We start from the raw sequence: 17,813 nt of genomic DNA on the forward strand, positions 1-17,813 counted from the left end.
AGATTTAAACCAGATATCATCTTGACCCACCCCTGTAGTGGTCTGAATGATGGCTCCTCAAAAGGATTCGTCCACATCCTAACTCCTGCAACCTGAGCATCACCTTATTTAAAAAAAAAAAAAAAAAAAAAATGGTCTTCACAGGGCACCTAGGTGGCTCAGTTGATTAAATGGCTGACTCTTGATTTCAGCTCAGGTCATGATCTCAAGGTCCTGGGATCGAGCCCTGTGTCAGGCTCTGTATTCAGTGGGTAGGCTGCTTGAGGACTCTCTCTCTCTCCCTCTGCTCCTCCCCCAGCTCGCTCACATGCTCTCTCTCTCTCTCATAAATAGAAAGAAAGAAAGAAAGAAAGAAAGAAAGAAAGAAAGAAAGAAAGAAAGAAAGAGGAAGAAATAAAGATAGAAGACGTACTGGGTGGCTCAGTCGGTTGGGCATCTGACTCATGGTTTGCGCTCAGGTCAATCTTGGGGTGCTGGAATCAAGCCCTGTGTCAGGCTCCATGCTCAGCATGGAGTCTTCTTGTCCCTCTCCCTCTTCCTCTACTTCTTCCTGCTCTCTCTCTCTCAAATAAATAAAATCTTAAAAAAAAAGAACAACAACAAAAAAAAGGGTCTTTGTAGATATAATTCAGGATCTTGAGATGAGGTCATCCTGGGGGGTCCTAAATCCAATGATCAATGTCCTTATATGAGAAAGGCAAAGGAAGAGAAGGCCATATGAAGACAGAGGCAGAAACTAGAGAGATCTTGCCACAAACCAAAGAACACCAGGAAAGAAACTGAAAGAGACAAGCAAGGATTCTCCCCTACAGTCTTCAGAGGGAGCACAGCTCTGCTGACATCTTGATTTTGGATTTCTGGCCTCCAGAACTATGAGAAAATAGATCTATGTTGTCTTAAGCCACCAATTTATGGTGATTTGTTAAGACAGTCCAAGCAATCCATTTTCCTATCTCCCACAGAACAGTATTCTCTCTACAGAACACTGATGGGAAATGCAGCACATAAAGGCACACCTCTGACATTGGCTAAATCTTGAGGATTGAGAACATCCATGAAAATCAATATAAATATTTTTGCAGGCTTCCAGAATCTGAGAGCAAATTGAAACAACAGTAGATAATAAATGGGTACTTGGTGAATAATCTTGCTTTCTCCTCACAGTAACCACAGGGACTCTTTTCTTCAGACACATTTTCAAGGTCACCACTTTTTGTTTTAGACTTTAGACGTTTTTTTTTCTTCTGAACCTTTGGTCCATGCCTAAAAATGGCAGAAGCATTTTAAAAAACTGTCACCAGTCAGGATCCCACCTGAGAAAACTTGTCTGATGACAAGATTGAACGTACCCAAATAGGCCAAAGGAATAGTGTTCAATCATGAAAAACAGTAATTCACTTTAGGTCGCCAGGGAGATATTTTTACGTATTGATCACATTTGCATTTTCTTCATGTAAATCAGCTTTATAAAAAGGAAATTACTCTGAGATGTAGCTTGTATCTTTAAATTTCAGAAGATGAGTTCAGAATAGATATATCCAGTTTTACAATCATTACGGGCTTCTGAAATGTAAAAGAGAAAATAATTCAGTAAAATTTGGATATATATCCATAGAAACTCTAAAAACCAACCCCCCCTCCAAAAAAACCTCATTTTAGTAGCTGGGTAGTCTGAAAAAACCACGTATTAACTTTTTTTTTTTCGTAGACTATATAAGAATAATTTATTCTTTTTTTTTTGAAAGATCATTTTTTTAAAAGATTTTATTTATTTATTTGACAGAGAGAGAGATCACAAATAGGCAGAGAGACAGACAGAGAGAGAGATGAGGAGAAGCAGGCTCCCTGCTGAGCAGAGAGCCCTATACGGGACTCGATCCCAGGCCCCTGGGATCATGACCCGAGCCGAAGGTAGAGGCTTAACCCACTGAGCCACCCAGGCGCCCCGAAAGATCATTTTTTAAAAAGATTTTTATTTATTAGAGCAAGCAAGAGAGAGCATGATCAGTGGGGAGAGGCTGAGGGGGATGAAGAAGCAGACTCCCTGCTGAACAGGGAGCCCAATGCAGGACTTGATTCCAAGACTCTGGGATCATGACCTGAGCCAAAGGCAGACGCTTAACTGTAACTGGGGCACCCAGGCGCCCTAATAATTTATTCTCAAAAATGGTTTCGAAGTACCTCTGCTTCCTCCTCTCTGGACTTTTTTAATACAATAGTCTCAGTGTCACATCCTACCACCCCCCCCCCCCGCCCCCGCCATCTCCTGGTGAGATTTGTTAGGAGCTGTGGTGTTGGTTGTTCTTGGCTCCCTGGGGAGGGCATGTTGTTTCCATCTACCCCATCCTTAGGCTTCCAAAGCCCCAGAGTAGGGTGGCCTTACAGGGACCTTGGTCTCATTTTGATAGGGTCCTTTTATCCCAAAGTGTGGCTCACCATGAACTCCTGGTGCCCCCTTCTGGAACACAGGGGTAGCATATTTTATCTCCTGGGAGTGTTGGGTTCCTAGGCAGACGACAAGCAACAGAATTACTGGGCCCATAATCTGAATCTCTGATCACTTGAGGGCAGTGGTTTAGCCAGTCCCCCTCCCTCTGGTATGCAGCCTCTGGACTTCACAGAGCACACTTACCATCTTGGGCTGTGGGGACACACTGCCTTGGTTCCAAGCCTGGCACAGATTCCTTACCTGTAAAATGGGAACAACATAAACTGGGAGTTAGTGGTGTTTGCCTAGGACAGGACAGGTAAATTGCTTGGCGCCATGCTGGGAACAGGGCCGGCCCTTAGTCAATATTGGCTGGGTTTGTTCTCATTGTTATCTAGGCCCTAAGTCTGTTTACCGTAAAGGAGCGAATGATGCCTGCCTTAAGAGGGCATACTAAGAGGCTCTGGAACACAGCATGATCATTTCAATGGACATTAAAAATCTCCAAGATATGTTGTTAAGTAAAAAAAAAAAATCAAGTTGTAGAATGGCGTATCTGTGACCTGCTACCCTTTGTGCAGATGCTAGTCTCCACACAGACGATCTGTGCCAGGATTTTAAAAAGCTGGTTGTTGCCCCTGTAACATGGGACTGGATATCAGGTGTGGGAGGAAGACATTGTATTCTGATTCCTTTTCTTCCTTTTCTTCTTTCTTACCCATGTGTCTGTACAACCTTAAAAAATAAATAAATAGACAAAAACCTGACACCAACCAACCATACCAATCAAAATACACAACCAAGTTCTCTTACCTGCTTGATTTTCACAGATATTTGCATATATTCCAACTTCCGTGGCCGTATTTCTATAGTCTCCAGGTGTCTTATCTCTCATAGCTTTTCCTACATAAATGGAATCGTTTATGTAGACTCATTAAATTAAACCGATTCAACCGCTTTTTTCTCATTTCCTCTGCCAAGGAGCAGAATCCCCCCCCAAAGTTCTGAAACAAAGAGTGCCCTGCTCGGATGGCCTGCCTGTTGTCCATTGAAGGAAAACCATGGACTCAGCAAGGAATCCATAGCACCCACTTCTCCAAACCAGAAGCCCTTCTAATTTATTTTTCTGGGTCTGGGAGGAACATCCTTTATTTATCAGATTACACTTGAGGTGGCCAGAGACATATTTTCTTTCCTTCACTGAAAAGAACAGTCTGTAAAAAGCTTTGTAATATCTGCAAAGGACAGTAAATTACCCAGCTGAGTTCTATTCAGCCCTGGCCAGTAATCAAGAATACTAATTCTACTTTTACAAGACTTTTTGTAGGGAGGGAAGACAGGTTTTTTTTTTTTTTTTTTTTTTTTTTTAAATGTGTAAGATATATACATTTTGACATCTCTTTTCCAGTCTTGTGTCAACTGAGTTCCTGACTTCTCTGAATGATAACTCTTTAGAGGAGGCCCCAGGGGAAGCACAGGAAGTTCAAGAGTATCCCTTGTTCTCTCCCTAGCTATGACAGTATCTGCCCATTCTACAGGTCAGAATGCTGAGGCTCAGGCACGTGAAGGAGGCTGGTGCTGAGACACACTGTTGTGTACGCATATCTTGATATTCCTCTACACTTGCATGCCAAGTGAAAAGGCCATTTTGAAATCTTAAGTAGAGGTGATCTTAAGAGTTGAAGAGCGAAGAGCAGTGGCTAAGTAAGGCCTGATGCAGCCCTGAGGGTAGGCAGAGGGCAGTGGCGCTCTTGTTGGCCTTCCTTGACTGAGCTTCCTTGGAGGGACAGAGCCAGCCAGCACACTGACAAGTATAAGGCAAGGCTTTAGCCTTTACGGAGCTGGCACTCAGCACCCACCACCTCGTTTGCAGGGCCGGGTGCACAGCGAAGATTTAGGGCCTCTTGTTAGAAAATTATGAAGATCTGTGCACCCATGTTTGTGACAGCAGTATTTGCTGTAGCCAAAAGGTGGAAGCCAGCCAAGGGCGTATTGCCAGATGAGCGGATAAACTTAGTGTATATCCGCATATGTATCTATGGGTCTGTCTGTAGCAGAAGACCCTTCAGCTCTAGAAATGGAGGAGATTCTGACACATGCCCAACGTGGATGAATCTCGAGGACATTCTGCTGAGGGAGATGAGCCAGTCACAGAAGGGGAGATACCGTAGGAGTCCATCATTAAGGTCCCCCGAGTAGCCAAATTCATAGAGACAGAAGGAAGAGTAGAGGTTGGCAGGGGCTAGGGGGTGGCGGGACTGATGGGGGAGGAGTTTCAGTTTTGCAAGATAAGAAAAGGTCCGTGCGTGGGTGGTGATGGCAGTTGCACAGCAACGCTACACCCAATGTCATCGAGCTGTATACGTGACAGGGGTCAAGAGGGCGAATTATATTGGTATGTGTATTTTACAAATTAAAAAATAATTTTAAAGAGAGTAAAAAAAAAAAAAAAAAAAGTACAGATTTGGAAGACAGTGACAACAGAGCACAAAACCCAGGGTAGAGCTCTTCTCAGTGCGGGGGCCTTGTGTGACCGCACAGGTCACATACCTCCAAGCCATCAAAACAAGAAGGGTTTCACTAGAGAAATGAGAACGAGCCTAGGTTGTTAGAAAATTATGAAGATCTGTGCATGCATGTTCGTGACAGCAGTATTTGCTGTAGCCAAAAGGTGGAAGCCAGCCAAGAGCGTATTGCCAGATGAGCGGCAATACGAGTGTCCTTTCATAAGCCATGCAGGAAGTTGGCTTCATTTACCTTCGCCTTTTGCATCTTTTCCTTCTCTTTTCGTTTCCCTCATCTCCCATTTTGTATTTCCCTTTCCCTTCCTCTTCTTCACCTTCTCTTTTGCTTTCTGTACCCAACTCCCATAGCAAACAAAGCTAAAGAACTTACTTGCTTTGTACTTTGGTAGTATCCGAAATGCCAGAATTGAGATGATTACAATTAGCACCAGCAATAACCCTGGAAGCAGTACCTGCAGGCAGAAAGGACAGCTGTCTCCACCTGGAAGAAGACAGCATTCACTGGTCACCACCCAGCTTTCTTTTCCAATGACATTGAACTGTTGGAATGTTCTGGAAAAGGCAGTCACCACTGTCTCCCAAGCTAACTAAGGTACGGTGCACCCCAGTCCCCAGACTGCGATGGACACCTGCCACTCTTGAGAGTTAAGTTGTTAGTGAAGTTCTGGAAGTCACGACCAAGCACATCTTCCACACGGGGTCATACAAGGAAGAGAAAAACAGGATAGCATTTAACAGATGGATTCCTGGCAGCATTGTTAGGATCATAAGGCTCAGAAGAGCCTGGTCATTTATTGGGCAAAGCCCTTAGTCACAATGGCATGATTTATGTCCCCTAAACAGCTACCATTCATTATTAACCACACCCCAGACACTGTGTTAAGCCCTTTGCATGCATTGCCTTATTTATCTCATTGTTATCACTCCCACTTTACAAATGAGTCAAGTAAGGCTCAGAGGGCTTAAATGACTTTCCTGTGGTCACACAGCTAGTAAATGGAAGGGCTGTGACTGTAGGCAAAAGCCTGATTCTGGGGCCTGAGCCCTACAGGCTGCCTCATTTGTTAGAACTTACTGACCACCGGGGTGTGGGCTCTGTTCTGAGGATGAGGCTGGGTGAGGTGTTCACAGCCCAGCATGCTTTACTGCCTTAGCTAACCTCTTTTTCATTCTATCCTTCTCTTACCTCAACGAGTGTCCTTTCGTAAAGACCTGGAAAGGCAGGTTTGAATCTCGAATTCTCAAACTCCTTAGAGTTCTGCACCAGAACATGGCAGCATGGAGAAAGCCAGCCCCAGTCCCAGCCCCAGCCCTACCCACCTTTCCACTCAGGCTCTGACCCGCACCCTAAGGGGTCTTGTGTGCACACAGACCCTCCAGCCTGCGTGTACAAACGTTGTCCATGCCTCCACAAACAGCCCCCTTCATTCGGGGCCGGGGATGCTCAGTTCCTTTCTGTGGGACAGCCTTGGGAGGATGAGCCGAGAATGAGATTTGTGTAGGCCCTGGAAGGTGGGTTCTGACCTGATTGGGTAGGGAATTTGGGTCCAGGTGCCCAGGATATGGTTTAGGAAAGTGGGGATATAGGCTCCAGGTGGGGACATTCTCATGTTTCCCCCTGAACTCCTCAGCCAATGGAAAGATGCATAGTCCCCAAGCACTAGAACAGTGCCCTCCAAAACAGCATCAGGACAGGAGCCCCTCTCACCCCCAGGGGGGTCCTGGAGGTCTACACTCACCAACCTTTGACAGAGGGCAGTTAACAGCCAAGCAGGTGGGCGCAGGTGTTAGAGGTCAATGGAAAAGCAAGGGAGAATCAAAACCCAGCAGCTCTGAGATGCAGATTCTGATGTGATTGCTTAGAACTGGGCAGTGGAAGATCAAGGCAGGAACAAGGGTCAAGTTAGGAAGTCTCCCTACAAGGTCGCTTCCTGACTTAGCTTCTAGGCTTGTCTTCTTCCTTTTATTGGCAGAAAGAAACCCCATCAGGGTTTGTGTGGAACCTCCCAAAGGAAAGGCATTTGGATGCAGATGGCCAACGTGGGAAGTAGGTGGGCAGAGGAGAAGCTGTAGTTCCTGGAAGCAAATCCAAAGCCTGTGGTAAAAGCTCAAGTAGCCCTTACCTGGTGCAGGATTGATGGAGACTGGTTGACTGTATCTTTCGTGGTCAGGCAACTCGTTTTTAGCTTTGCACTTATATTCTTCCCTTTCTCCAGCATTGTTCTTGGTTATGTTGAATTCAGCAGGCTCTCTTACATGCTTGGATATAGGTGGTGATATGGCAACATCTTTCTCAAAGAAAGTATAACTGATGGGCAAAGAGCCATTGAATGAGATACAACGCAGTATTAAATGTTGGTCTGTTTCTGTGTTAACGACACGAATGTTCAACACTGGTGTGATCACTGGGTCTAGAAAAATGAATGTTTGTGTTAATGTGATAAGCAGATTGGATTCACTCACTCAGTCCACAAACATAGATCAAACCCCTACTCTGTTCCCAACCGTGGACACAAAGATGAATGAGACCTGTCTTGAGACATCAAGAAGCTGGCAGCCTATTAAGAAAGACCGATGGTGTGTGGTTAGCTCCACTCAGTGCGGCACAAGCCGGGTGCTGAGAATGCCAGAGGGTGGAGGGTGAGTATAATTGAGTATAATTTTATCAAAGATCTAGTTCAAAGTGTAAAGTTCGGAGGTGATTTTATTCCTAATCTTTATAAGACTACTGTGGGTTTTTTTTTAATCAAAGAAATCTAAAAATATCATCTTTTCTAACTATATTTTTATTTATAGAATTCAGCTATACAATTATCTTCTACTTCCTCCCACAAACAGGAAGTAACCCTGATAAATAGATTCAAGGGAATTTTTCAACAGGAAGTACGTGGGTCTGCTAGATTCTGTCAGGGGGCCTGAGTGGCTCAGTTGGTTATGCATCTGTCTTCCGCTCAGGTCCTGATCCCGGGGTCCTGGGACTGAGCCCTTTGTGGGCTTTCTGCTCAGTGGAGAGACTGCTTCTCCCTCTCCCTCTGCCCCCCCTACTCCCTCCCCCCCCCCCATCCTCACCCTTTCACTCACTCACTCTCAAATAAAAAAGAACTGATTCATTAATAAAGCAGAATTACAGGAAAGGAAGGAAAATTGTTGAGTATCCCTCATGTGCCAGGCTTTCTATTCATATTACCTCATTTCACAATAGCACTACACAATAGTACTACACAATAGTACTACACAATAGTACTACAAGGAAGATAGTTTCATGCCCATTCCACAGAAGAGCAAACTGTGATTCAGAGAGGTTAAGAAGCTTGCCCAGGGTCCCTCAACTCCTAAACAGTGGATCCAGTTGGCTTGGACCAACTCCCCAGCAGATTTTTTCTTTAAACAGTATCAGTTTAAACAGAAACAGTGAAATACAGGGATCAAAGTGTGAGTACAATCATAGAAAATAGTTAAGAGTCTCCTTACTCCACCCTCCCACCCCTGAGCAGGAATCCTTGGGGAAACATCCTTCACAGAGCAGCACCCGGAACAGTGGCCTCCAAGAACGACTTTGGGAATAATAATCGTCTCGGAAAGTAACCTGGGGAATAGCACCAACAGGACATTCTTCCAATGGAACTCTACCCTGTAATTTTCGGGAAGGGGCAGGTGAAACATTCACGAGGAGGCAGAGAGCACAGATTCCTCTCTCAGATGGGATGATCCAAACAAGACCAAGGATTGGTATCTCAAGTGATTGGGAAAATGTACACTTCCCTGAGAGTCTGTATAAAGACTGGTAAAGGGCATCACAGCATCACAGTGATCAGAGTAAGGGAGTACCTACTTGTCACTAAACCAGCTATATTTTCATAAATGTCAAAGATCCCTTTTAAGACTCATTCAGCTGCCACCTTTCCCGTAAGACCTTTCCTAAATCCTCCAAACTGATGCGCTTCCTCTTCTGCCTCCCATCCTCATTATATGATCCACCAGGATGTCTCATGGTCCCCTCAAATAGAACCTGTTTGAAACTGAACACTAGCTACTCTACTAATAATTGAATAACCAATAGGTAGATAAACATATACTAAAACGCCATTGTTCAAGAAATGTTTTTATTTATATTTTCATTCATCCATCCAGCCATCTACCCAACCATTCACTTATTTTATCAGGGTAAGAAGAGTTAACATGAGATCTGTTTTCTTAAAATTTTAAGTGCTCAATACAGTATTATTAACTGTAAGCACAATGTTGTAATGCAACATCTGGAGAACTTACACATCTGGCATACCCAAAACTTTATATCTGTTAAACAAGTTTCCATTTTCCCCAGCTCCCTATTCCTCCAATTTTCCCCATCTCAATATATGCACCATTCCTCATCAGCTGATCACATTAGATATCTGGAAATCATTCTTGATTCCTTCCTCACCTTCATGAACTTTGAATCCAAATCTGATCATCTAACAAGTCCTGCTCTTTCTTCCTCCAAAATATATCTTGAATCCACCCACCTCTGTCCATCCTCACCATTGTCTCTTAGATGACTGCAAAAACCTCCCAACCATCCCCAACTTTTACTCTTGCCCCACCTCATCTAGAATGGAATAACTTTGAAGAGGATGATTGGGTCATAGGCCCAGCCTAACTTGGCCCCTTCCCTCTCCAGTCTCATTTGGGAACACAGTCCCCTAATCTGACCTTCAGCCATACCAGCCTCCTGTTAGGTCCTTCCCAACCAGCCAAGTTGGGAAGTTGGAGCCCAACTCCAACTTCCCAAGTTGGAGCCCTCACACAGGCTATTGACCCTTGACTAGTGACCCTCTTTCCCTGTCTCCTCACGTAGCTAATTCCTTCTCATTCTTCAGGGCTCTACTTAAATGTCATCCCCTTTGAAAAGCTTTCCCTAACTACCCTAAGCAGAATGCCCCACCATCGCCTGCTTCTTCTGTCCTTCACTGTGCCAATTTGTTTTTCCTTCATAACAATCAACAAAGTTTGTGATTATTAATTTGTCTGGGTACTTGGGTTTTGTTCCTCCCCGACTAGACTGTAAGGTCTGCCAGGGCAGAAACAAATGTAGAGCCCGGACTTGGCCCATTTGGGATGTCATTAATATTTGATGAGTGAACCAGCGATCAATGAATTTGAATCCCTGCTGGGCTGGGGACAAGAACATGTCTTAGGCATCACTGAAAATCCAGCAACGCCCAACATAATTACTTGTACAGGCTAAGCACTCGGTAGATACCTACTAATCTGTTCTAAGAGAAGAGGAAACAGTTTTATAATCTGTCAAAACCGTTCCACAGGACAGGGTAGCTGCTGTAACAAGTTGCAGGAAACGTGTGCATCTACTTGGAAGGCAGGATGTGGGGAGATTTTATACACCTCTGTGGGACAGAAGCTCAGCAAATGAAGACTTGGGGTTTTTTAATCATTAATTAATGGCTTTAGCCATTGAGTTCATCCGTCATCTACAACAAAGCCTATTCCTTGCAGGAGTGCAGGCCCCTCTTATTCAAACAGAGGAAACCTACACCAGTGATGGGTCTTGCCATCCTTTCTCACATTGAACCTCAGTGATTTGAAGGGCATTCAGATGCTTTCCCTGCCAATGAGCGCCTTCTCTCTTCACCCCATTCTGCCCACAGTAGACTGCGACTCTCACCCAGAGTTAAAGCCAATGTTAGGATTGTACTGCTTATCTTCTCAACTCATATTTGAAGGATTGAGGACTGGAGATATATCAAAGGTGTGGCCAAAGGGAAGGTCTCAGGTTGCATAGGGAGCTCGTGGTACACAGGTCCCCCAGTGCTCACCGCATTGCTCTTTCTGCAATACCATGCTGCCCCGTCCAGCCCGGGGCAGCCTACACTGACCATCAGAGAATATTATCAGCTGGGGGATAGTCGGACACTTAAATGACTGAGCCCCACGCAGGCACCCCGACTATCACTGATCTTTTTTAAAGATTTTATTTATTTATTTGAGAGATCGAGAGAGTGAGCACAAGCAGGGAGCAGAGGGAGAAGCAGGCTCCCCGTGGAGCAGGGAGTCTGACATGGGGCTCGATCCCGGGACCCTGGGATTATGACCTGAGCCAAACGCAGGCGCTTAACTAACTGAGCCACCTAGGTTCCCCTATCAATGATGGTTAAGATGGTTATAACCTAAAAAGCTAAGAACCATTGAGCTAGAGCAGTGGTGCCCAATAGAACTTTCTGTAATGATGGAAATATTCTATGTCGACATTGTCTAAAACAGCAGCTACTGGCCGGCTGTGGCTATTGAATACTTGAAATGTGACTACTAAGACTAAGGAACTGAAGTTTTTATTTCATTTAATTTTAATTAATTTGGATTTAAATGTAAATCACCCCATGTGGGTAGTGGCTACTATGCTAGAGAACACAGACCTAGGGATCAGTCAAAGATTTGATCAGTTAAGTCAGAGTTTCTGTGTTTAAAAGCCTCCAGGTACAGTGCACACATATTAGCTGGAAACCCTCTCTTCCTCTCCTAGGAATCCACTATCAAGGTCGCCTTTAAAAACGAGACCATTCATGCTAGGTTGTGAGAAGTTTAGGGTGGGAAGATGGGAGAGAAAAATATAGCCGTAATAAGATGTGGTTAGGCAAGATGAGTGCTGGTTGACGGGGCACCTGGTAGGTGGTCCCTGCAGAAGGGAGAAGGTGGGAAAGTTCTGGCACTTTGAAGACCCTTGCCGCAGTGTCCACTACTGATTCTAAGACTCCTTGAATCTCCAGAGGAAAAAGTAATTTTCGCCTACATGATGGGAATCCTAGAGTAAAGGATCTAGAAAAGATCTCAACAATTTCCCAAATGGTTCGTGCAAAACTTTTTGTCTAAGGCAATCAGGCTACTCTTACCGGAAATGGAGAGAGAAGTCTTTGGAAGAGGAATGCGGGGCTGCCGAGATGTTGTTCCTCAAGTGCCAGCCACTGTGTTTGGCCCCTCTACCTGCTACCCTGCACCCAGCTGAATACGACTTATCTCTGGAAGCCGGGAAGGCACAAGCTGAGCTGTTGGTCATGATCCTTTCTCCTTAAACAGGAGTACTTTGTTCAGTCAACAACCCCGGCCACAGGGGGCTCCACGAGCATCCTGCCTTGATTTGTTAGACCTAAGCATGATCAGCAAATATCTATCTCAATTTCAAACCCCCTCCCAGGACCTCACTGGTTGGAGCTCTGTTTGAAATCAGGCCCCTCTTCTTCTGGTATTATGTTTTTAAACCTGACAGAGAGAGGGGGGGGGGAACTTATCCAGGAAGGAAAATTGGAATGGACATTTAATATTTCATATTAAGTCTGGCAATGATGACTCTATGTATTATTATTTAAATAAATCTTCTATTAATCATTTTTTGAAAAGTCTTTAGAGGAGAAAGTAAAATGGACTTATTAAGAATAAAGAACTCAGGGCGCCTGGGTGGCTCAGTGGGTTAAAGCCTCTGCCTTCGGCTCAGGTCATGATCCCAGGGTCCTGGGATGGAGCCCTAAATCGGGCTCTCTGCTCAGCAGGGGGCCTGCCCTCCCCACCCCCTGCCCACCCACCTCTCTCTCTGCCTGCCTCTCTGTCTACTTGTGATCTCTGTCAAATAAATAAATAAAATCTTTAAAAATTAAAAAAAAAAAAGAGAGAGAGAGAATAAAGATCTCAGTGACATCCTCTTCAGGCTCCTGAGTGAGTATTTGCAGGGGAGCAGAGAACCCACTGTAGGAGAGGAAAGAGTCCCACAAATCACAGGGACCCCCCAGGAACAAGTGCTGTACTTACCCACAAATGTGAAGTTGAACTCACGACTGTATTTGACCATTGAACAGTTAGAAACTTGGGCTTTGCATTTGTAAGGGCCCAGCTCATGGGCTTCTGAGATGCTCAGGTTAAAAATCATGGGTTCACCTTTTCCAGTATGGGTTCTCAGGTGTTTTTCACGCCGAAACAAAAAATAGGTGATCTGTAGTGACTCGTTCTGGTTGGAACAGGTGAGGGATACATTTTGACCCCTCGTGACCACTTTCGTTTCCGAGTCCAAACTTGGAGAATGGAATTCTGGAAAACAGAGTAACACAAGAAAAAGCCTTTGTGAATGTCCCTTAATAACTGAATGGTGGCTGACGCTCCCTGGTGGTCTAGTGGTTAGGAATAACTGAATGGTAATCTGGCCACTGCTTGTGGGTCAAGGTTGTAGAGACACTGGTTCCTGGAAAACTTACTTGCTGCATAGCCAGGTCAACCTGAGTATGAGGAAGCGTCCACACCTACAGAAGCTCCTTCCAGTGATGCACGGGGGGCCTTGACAAGCTCTCTGATGTTTGCCACCTCTTCTGCCCCTGAGAGCTTGAAGGGACATTCTGATTTTTTTTCCCCCTATTTCAAATTAATTTCAAGTTAATTGACACACAGTGTAATGTTAGTTTCAGATGTACAATTTAGTGAAGTGCACTCTTAACACTGGCTATGCTGACTTAGAGATAGTGATTGATGGCTTGTATCTCTAAAAGATGAGGCTTTTTTGGTTAACATAACAGTACCATTATCACACCTGAAAATTAATGTTTTTAAAATGTCATCAAACGGGGCACCTGGGTGGCTCAGTCAGTGAAGCATCTGCCTTCAGTTCAGGTCATGATCCTGGGGTCTTGGGATCAAGCTCCACATTGAGCTCCCTGATGTGCAGGGAGTCTGCTTCTCCCTCTCCCTCTGCTGCTCCCCCTGCACTGCTCTCTCTCTCTCTCTCATATAAATAAATGAAATCTTTAAAAATAAAATAAAATGTCATCAAACATCTAATTAGTGTTCAAATTTCCCTAGCTTTCTGTTGCTGTTGTTTTTGGATACAAAATGGCCCACTGTAGTTAGTTGATATGTTTCTTCTGTCTTCTATTTATTTGTTTATTTTTAAAGATTTTATTTATTTGACAAAAAGAGATACAGCGAGAGAGGGGACACAAGCAGGGGGAGTGGAAGACAGAGAAGTAGACTTCTTGCCAAGCAGGGAGCCCGATTCAGGGCTCCATCCCAGGACCCTGGGATCAGGACCTGAGCTGAAGGCAGGCACTTAACCGACTGAGACACCCAGATGCCGTCTAGGATTTTATCCTCTAGAGATGCTCTCAACCTTTCATGCATCCGAAAGTGTTTCCTGCAAGGACATTTCTAGTAGCGTTGTTTACATTACAAAGAAAAAAATGGAACAGTCAGTAAAGGGGATGGTTACGTGAACCACGGCTGAGCTGTATTAGGAAACACCATGCAGTTGTTATAAAAAGGGAACAGAGTCTGTATCTACTGCTTACAAGGATGTCTGTGATTACTGTTATCTTAAAAAAAAAAAAAAAGGACAAGTTATGGAAGAGTTTGTTTACTCTAGAACCGACTAGAGAACGGCTGATGATAGCTCATGGAAGTGGAAGAGAACTGGAGGGCATAACAGCATTTTCCTATTCCATAGAGTAACAGTGGTAGAGATCCTTCATTATATCCTGGTATTTGGGTCAAACAAAAACTGACAAGTGCTTTTCCTCTGTGAAAAAGTTTAGATGATCTTATGTCTGTTTATGGGCTTAGGCTGGGTCGGTTAACTGGATAAATTGGACTTCGGGGAGCCTGGGTGGCTCAGTGGGTTAAAGCCTCTGCCTTCGGCTCAGGTCATGATCCCAGGGTCCTGGGATCGAGCCCCGCATCGGGCTCTCCGCTCAGCAGGGGGCCCGCTCCCCCCCACCCGCCCCCCCACCCACCTCTCTTTCTGCCTGCCTCTCTGCCTCCTTGTGATCTCTGTCTGTCAAATAAATAAATAAAATCTTTTTAAAAAATTGTACTTCGGACTTCATAGAAAAGGCATTTTTCCCTCCCCAAATAACCTGGCCTAGCATTTATTGACAGTTCACCACAGGATACGCCAGGCGCTCTGCTGAGGGACATGGTTTGTCTCACTGAGTCCTCATAAGTCCCCCACCCCTGTAGGTGCTTTTATTACATTACAGAGGAAAGAGATTAAGTGTCAAGAGACTAAGTGGTATTTCTTCATGTACCCAAGCTGCCTGCTGGTAAACAGAAGAACCAGGGTTAGGACCATGACCCTAGCAGGTCTAGCTCTATGATAATAAACTACCTCTCAATATATATTTTTATTTTGTTGCTTAAATTGTTTTATAATCGTTATGTAAATGATTTTCTACATTAAAAAAATAAATAAATAAAAGGCAACAGGAACACCTGAATGGCTCAGTCAGTTAAGCTCAGGTCAGGATCTTGGGGTCCTGGAATGGAGCCTGGCGGCTGGCTCTGCACTCAGCGGGGCAGGGTGTCTCTCCCTCTCTTCCTGCCCCGCTCCCTGTTCATATATACTTTCTCTCTAAAATAAATAAATCTTTAAAAAAATTTTCATTGTACAAAGAATCTCAATATTTTTTCTCTAAGTCTCAGGAACGAGGCTTCAAGTCTTGGCCTCACATGGCTTCATCTTAAAACTGTAGACTTTATAAACTGTAAACCAAAGACTTAACTCTTTGGTCGCTCCTCTAAAGGCATAGAAAGACTTGATCCTGAACGGAGGCGCTGAAAGCTGACCATCCGCAGCGTGTCGGTGCAAAAGGCTTTGGTAAAAGAGAGAAGGAAGTAAATGAAACTTACTGTTTGTTCTTCTGGTGTCACAATCCAGGGAAGCTTTTCGTACTGAAAGAGAGAAAAGGAATGTGAGAAAACCCTTTTTCCACGTCATGTTTTGGCTTGGAGACTCTGCAAGCTTCAGGATGGCGAATGAGCCTTACATGTCAAAGAAAAAATGCCCCAAAAGAACAGTTTGTTCAGATGTCTCCACATTCTCTCAGAAGAAATCAGAAAGGAGGGCAAAGAAGACGTGTTGCTCATATGGGAACTCTGAGTCATTCAGGGACTTCCTCCTTTTTTTGACCAAGTTAGAGAAATTGGAGTTGCTAGGGGCGAGCTCGAGAGAATAGGACTGATGGGTGTGACTGTGTGTTTCCCCCGATGAGTTCTTGTACAAAGAGAGTGATGTGTCAGGTCACCCTAACTCTGGCTGCCTGGGAAGTTGGACAATGGGATGGAAAAGGGAAAAGATGATTATGATTTTGTCTTTGCAAAAACCCACCTGGTCTCTCTCTCTCTCTCTCTGGATTCAGCCTACCACAAAAGGATTTGATGGAGGTTTGGTTTAGTCTTGGGAAGCAAATATTCTGTCTGGGGTAGATACACATAAAAGAAGCATCAGTAATGCCTCATTGTGCTACATGCTAATTCCCCAGGCCCTGCTCCAGACTTTCTAGGGATAAAACCCGGGCCTCTGAATTAGAAGGGCCAGAAGTCTCACAGTCTCTACCTTACAACCCAGAGGGGCTTGTGACTCCCTTCGATTTGATCTAAAATTCTCCTGGCTCTGTGAACTGGACTCAGGAGTAAAACCCCATATTCCAGTGTCACCAGTCTGAGTTGGGGAGTGGCAAGTGTTGAGGGGCTTTCCAACTGGATGGAGCTGTGACCTGGCCGGGCGCCTTTGGTAGTGATTTCTGTTACCACTATCGGGCCTGCCCTATAGGTCTGGTACTTTCCTGTGGACAAGTGCCCTCTCTATGGGGAAGCCAGTACACATTCTTCTGGGACACTGCCCAAACTCCTGTGTTTAGTCACTCTAGGTGCTCCTTGCTTGGGCTCCCCAGGTCCCATCCTGTGGTGGTCAGTCATTCCAGGTCCCACACCTGGCCATTCCCAGGGGACCGAGCAAAGCCAGGGTCTGCTGCCTGGCCACCACCATCTGCAAGCCAACATGAGTTACCTCTCAGTGCCTGGAAGGCCTTTATTCCCTTCTGACAGTAAAAGTTACTCCTTCAGCAGCTACTCTTCAAAAAAACATGACCCTCAGTGCCTGACAGTGATTTTCCATTTAGGGATACTGATGGTCATTTCTCTCACTAAAGAGAGGGAGGGAAAGAACCTCACAAGTTTAATCTCTGGTGGGATGATCCTTCATGTCAGAATTTTTGCCCAAGGGTTTTTGCAGAAGTTTTTACAGACATTGCTGTTTTGACAGTTTCCCATCAATATCTCATGCATCCTTGCCTGGCCTGGGGTTGGGGGTGTGGGTGGTGGGGCTAATTCCTGGGAACCTTCATGACCAGGAGGAACCGGGAAAGGGGTGATACTTTCAGAGAAGCTGATGTGTCGGGGGCATTTTCTCCATGTGAAACTCAGCTGGGTCGGGAAACTTACAGACCACAGCTTGGACACAAAGACAGCTGAGGAAACCAGAGGAAGTGCTACTTACAGCTGTTAGCAAACACTGGTTGCTAGGAGTGCGTTAGTGGGGCCCCAGGAAAGGAAAGTAATCTGTCTAGGGTTACAGAATAAATCAAGAGTGAAGTCTCAAATGGAAAAAAGAAAAGTTTATCCATGGACCTGTCACATTTACTAAAGTAAAGTTAGTATATTCCTTTCTGTTGTCTAAGAGCTTTACACTGATAATTTCATTTAATCCTTATAAAATCTCTATGAGGTATGCAGAGGTATTAAAAATATTTAACCACCAAATAAAACAAAACACACAGGGGAAAAACAAAACAAAACAAAACTAACAACCAGCAGAGCAATGGAAATATATAGCTCAATGCACAGATCAAAAATTTAAAAATATATCCCTTCACCACCCCCTCTTTTATCTCTAAATAAACTAAGCTACTTAACTAGTGATGTACGTTTTTATGCAAGTTGTTAAACAAATCATTTTCATAATTTCCAAAAATTTTTTTTGATTTTTAGAAATGGTTGGTGTGGTCTTTTGATACAGAGCTCGCTGGGATGACTTGATATAGAGAACTACCTTGATC

General features: G+C 44.5%; 1 protein-coding gene across 3 annotated transcripts; it reads right to left on the minus strand.

The window, feature by feature from the left end:
* Nucleotides 1-607: 607 nt before the first annotated feature.
* MILR1 (mast cell immunoglobulin like receptor 1) lies at nt 608-15,851 on the minus strand. Of its 3 annotated transcripts, XR_009348070.1 has the most exons (10): nt 15,744-15,851; nt 15,607-15,648; nt 12,748-13,023; nt 7,077-7,364; nt 5,324-5,434; nt 3,242-3,331; nt 2,633-2,689; nt 2,437-2,505; nt 1,350-1,563; nt 608-1,263 (listed from the first exon to the last, which is right to left on the minus strand). XR_009348070.1 is itself a non-coding variant. In XM_059149232.1 (9 exons), exons 1-9 carry the CDS (start codon nt 15,841-15,843, stop codon nt 1,511-1,513), a joined length of 1,086 nt encoding a protein of 361 aa, XP_059005215.1. In that variant the 5' UTR covers nt 15,844-15,851; the 3' UTR covers nt 608-1,510. The 3 variants fall into 3 exon arrangements, 2 of the variants coding, with proteins under 2 accessions (XP_059005215.1, XP_059005216.1); XM_059149232.1 differs by having other exon boundaries at nt 608-1,563; XM_059149233.1 differs by lacking the exon at nt 2,437-2,505 and having other exon boundaries at nt 608-1,563.
* Nucleotides 15,852-17,813: the final 1,962 nt, after the last annotated feature.

The sequence above is a fragment of the Mustela lutreola genome, chromosome 15 (genome assembly GCF_030435805.1).
Source record: "Mustela lutreola isolate mMusLut2 chromosome 15, mMusLut2.pri, whole genome shotgun sequence".
NCBI lineage: Eukaryota > Metazoa > Chordata > Mammalia > Carnivora > Mustelidae > Mustela > Mustela lutreola.

Bases quoted from the DNA above. Each gene is read 5' to 3' on its own strand.
- MILR1 (XM_059149232.1), bottom strand. From the start codon at position 15,843: ATGAGCAACACGTCTTCTTTGCCCTCCTTTCTGATTTCTTCTGAGAGA. The intron at 5,435-7,076 runs GTAAGGGCTACT...GTCTTCTTCCAG, and splicing joins CTCCATCAATCCTGCACCAG to GTGGAGACAGCTGTCCTTTC. The intron at 2,506-2,632 runs GTAAGTGTGCTC...TCGTCTGCCTAG, and splicing joins TGTCCCCACAGCCCAAGATG to GAACCCAACACTCCCAGGAG.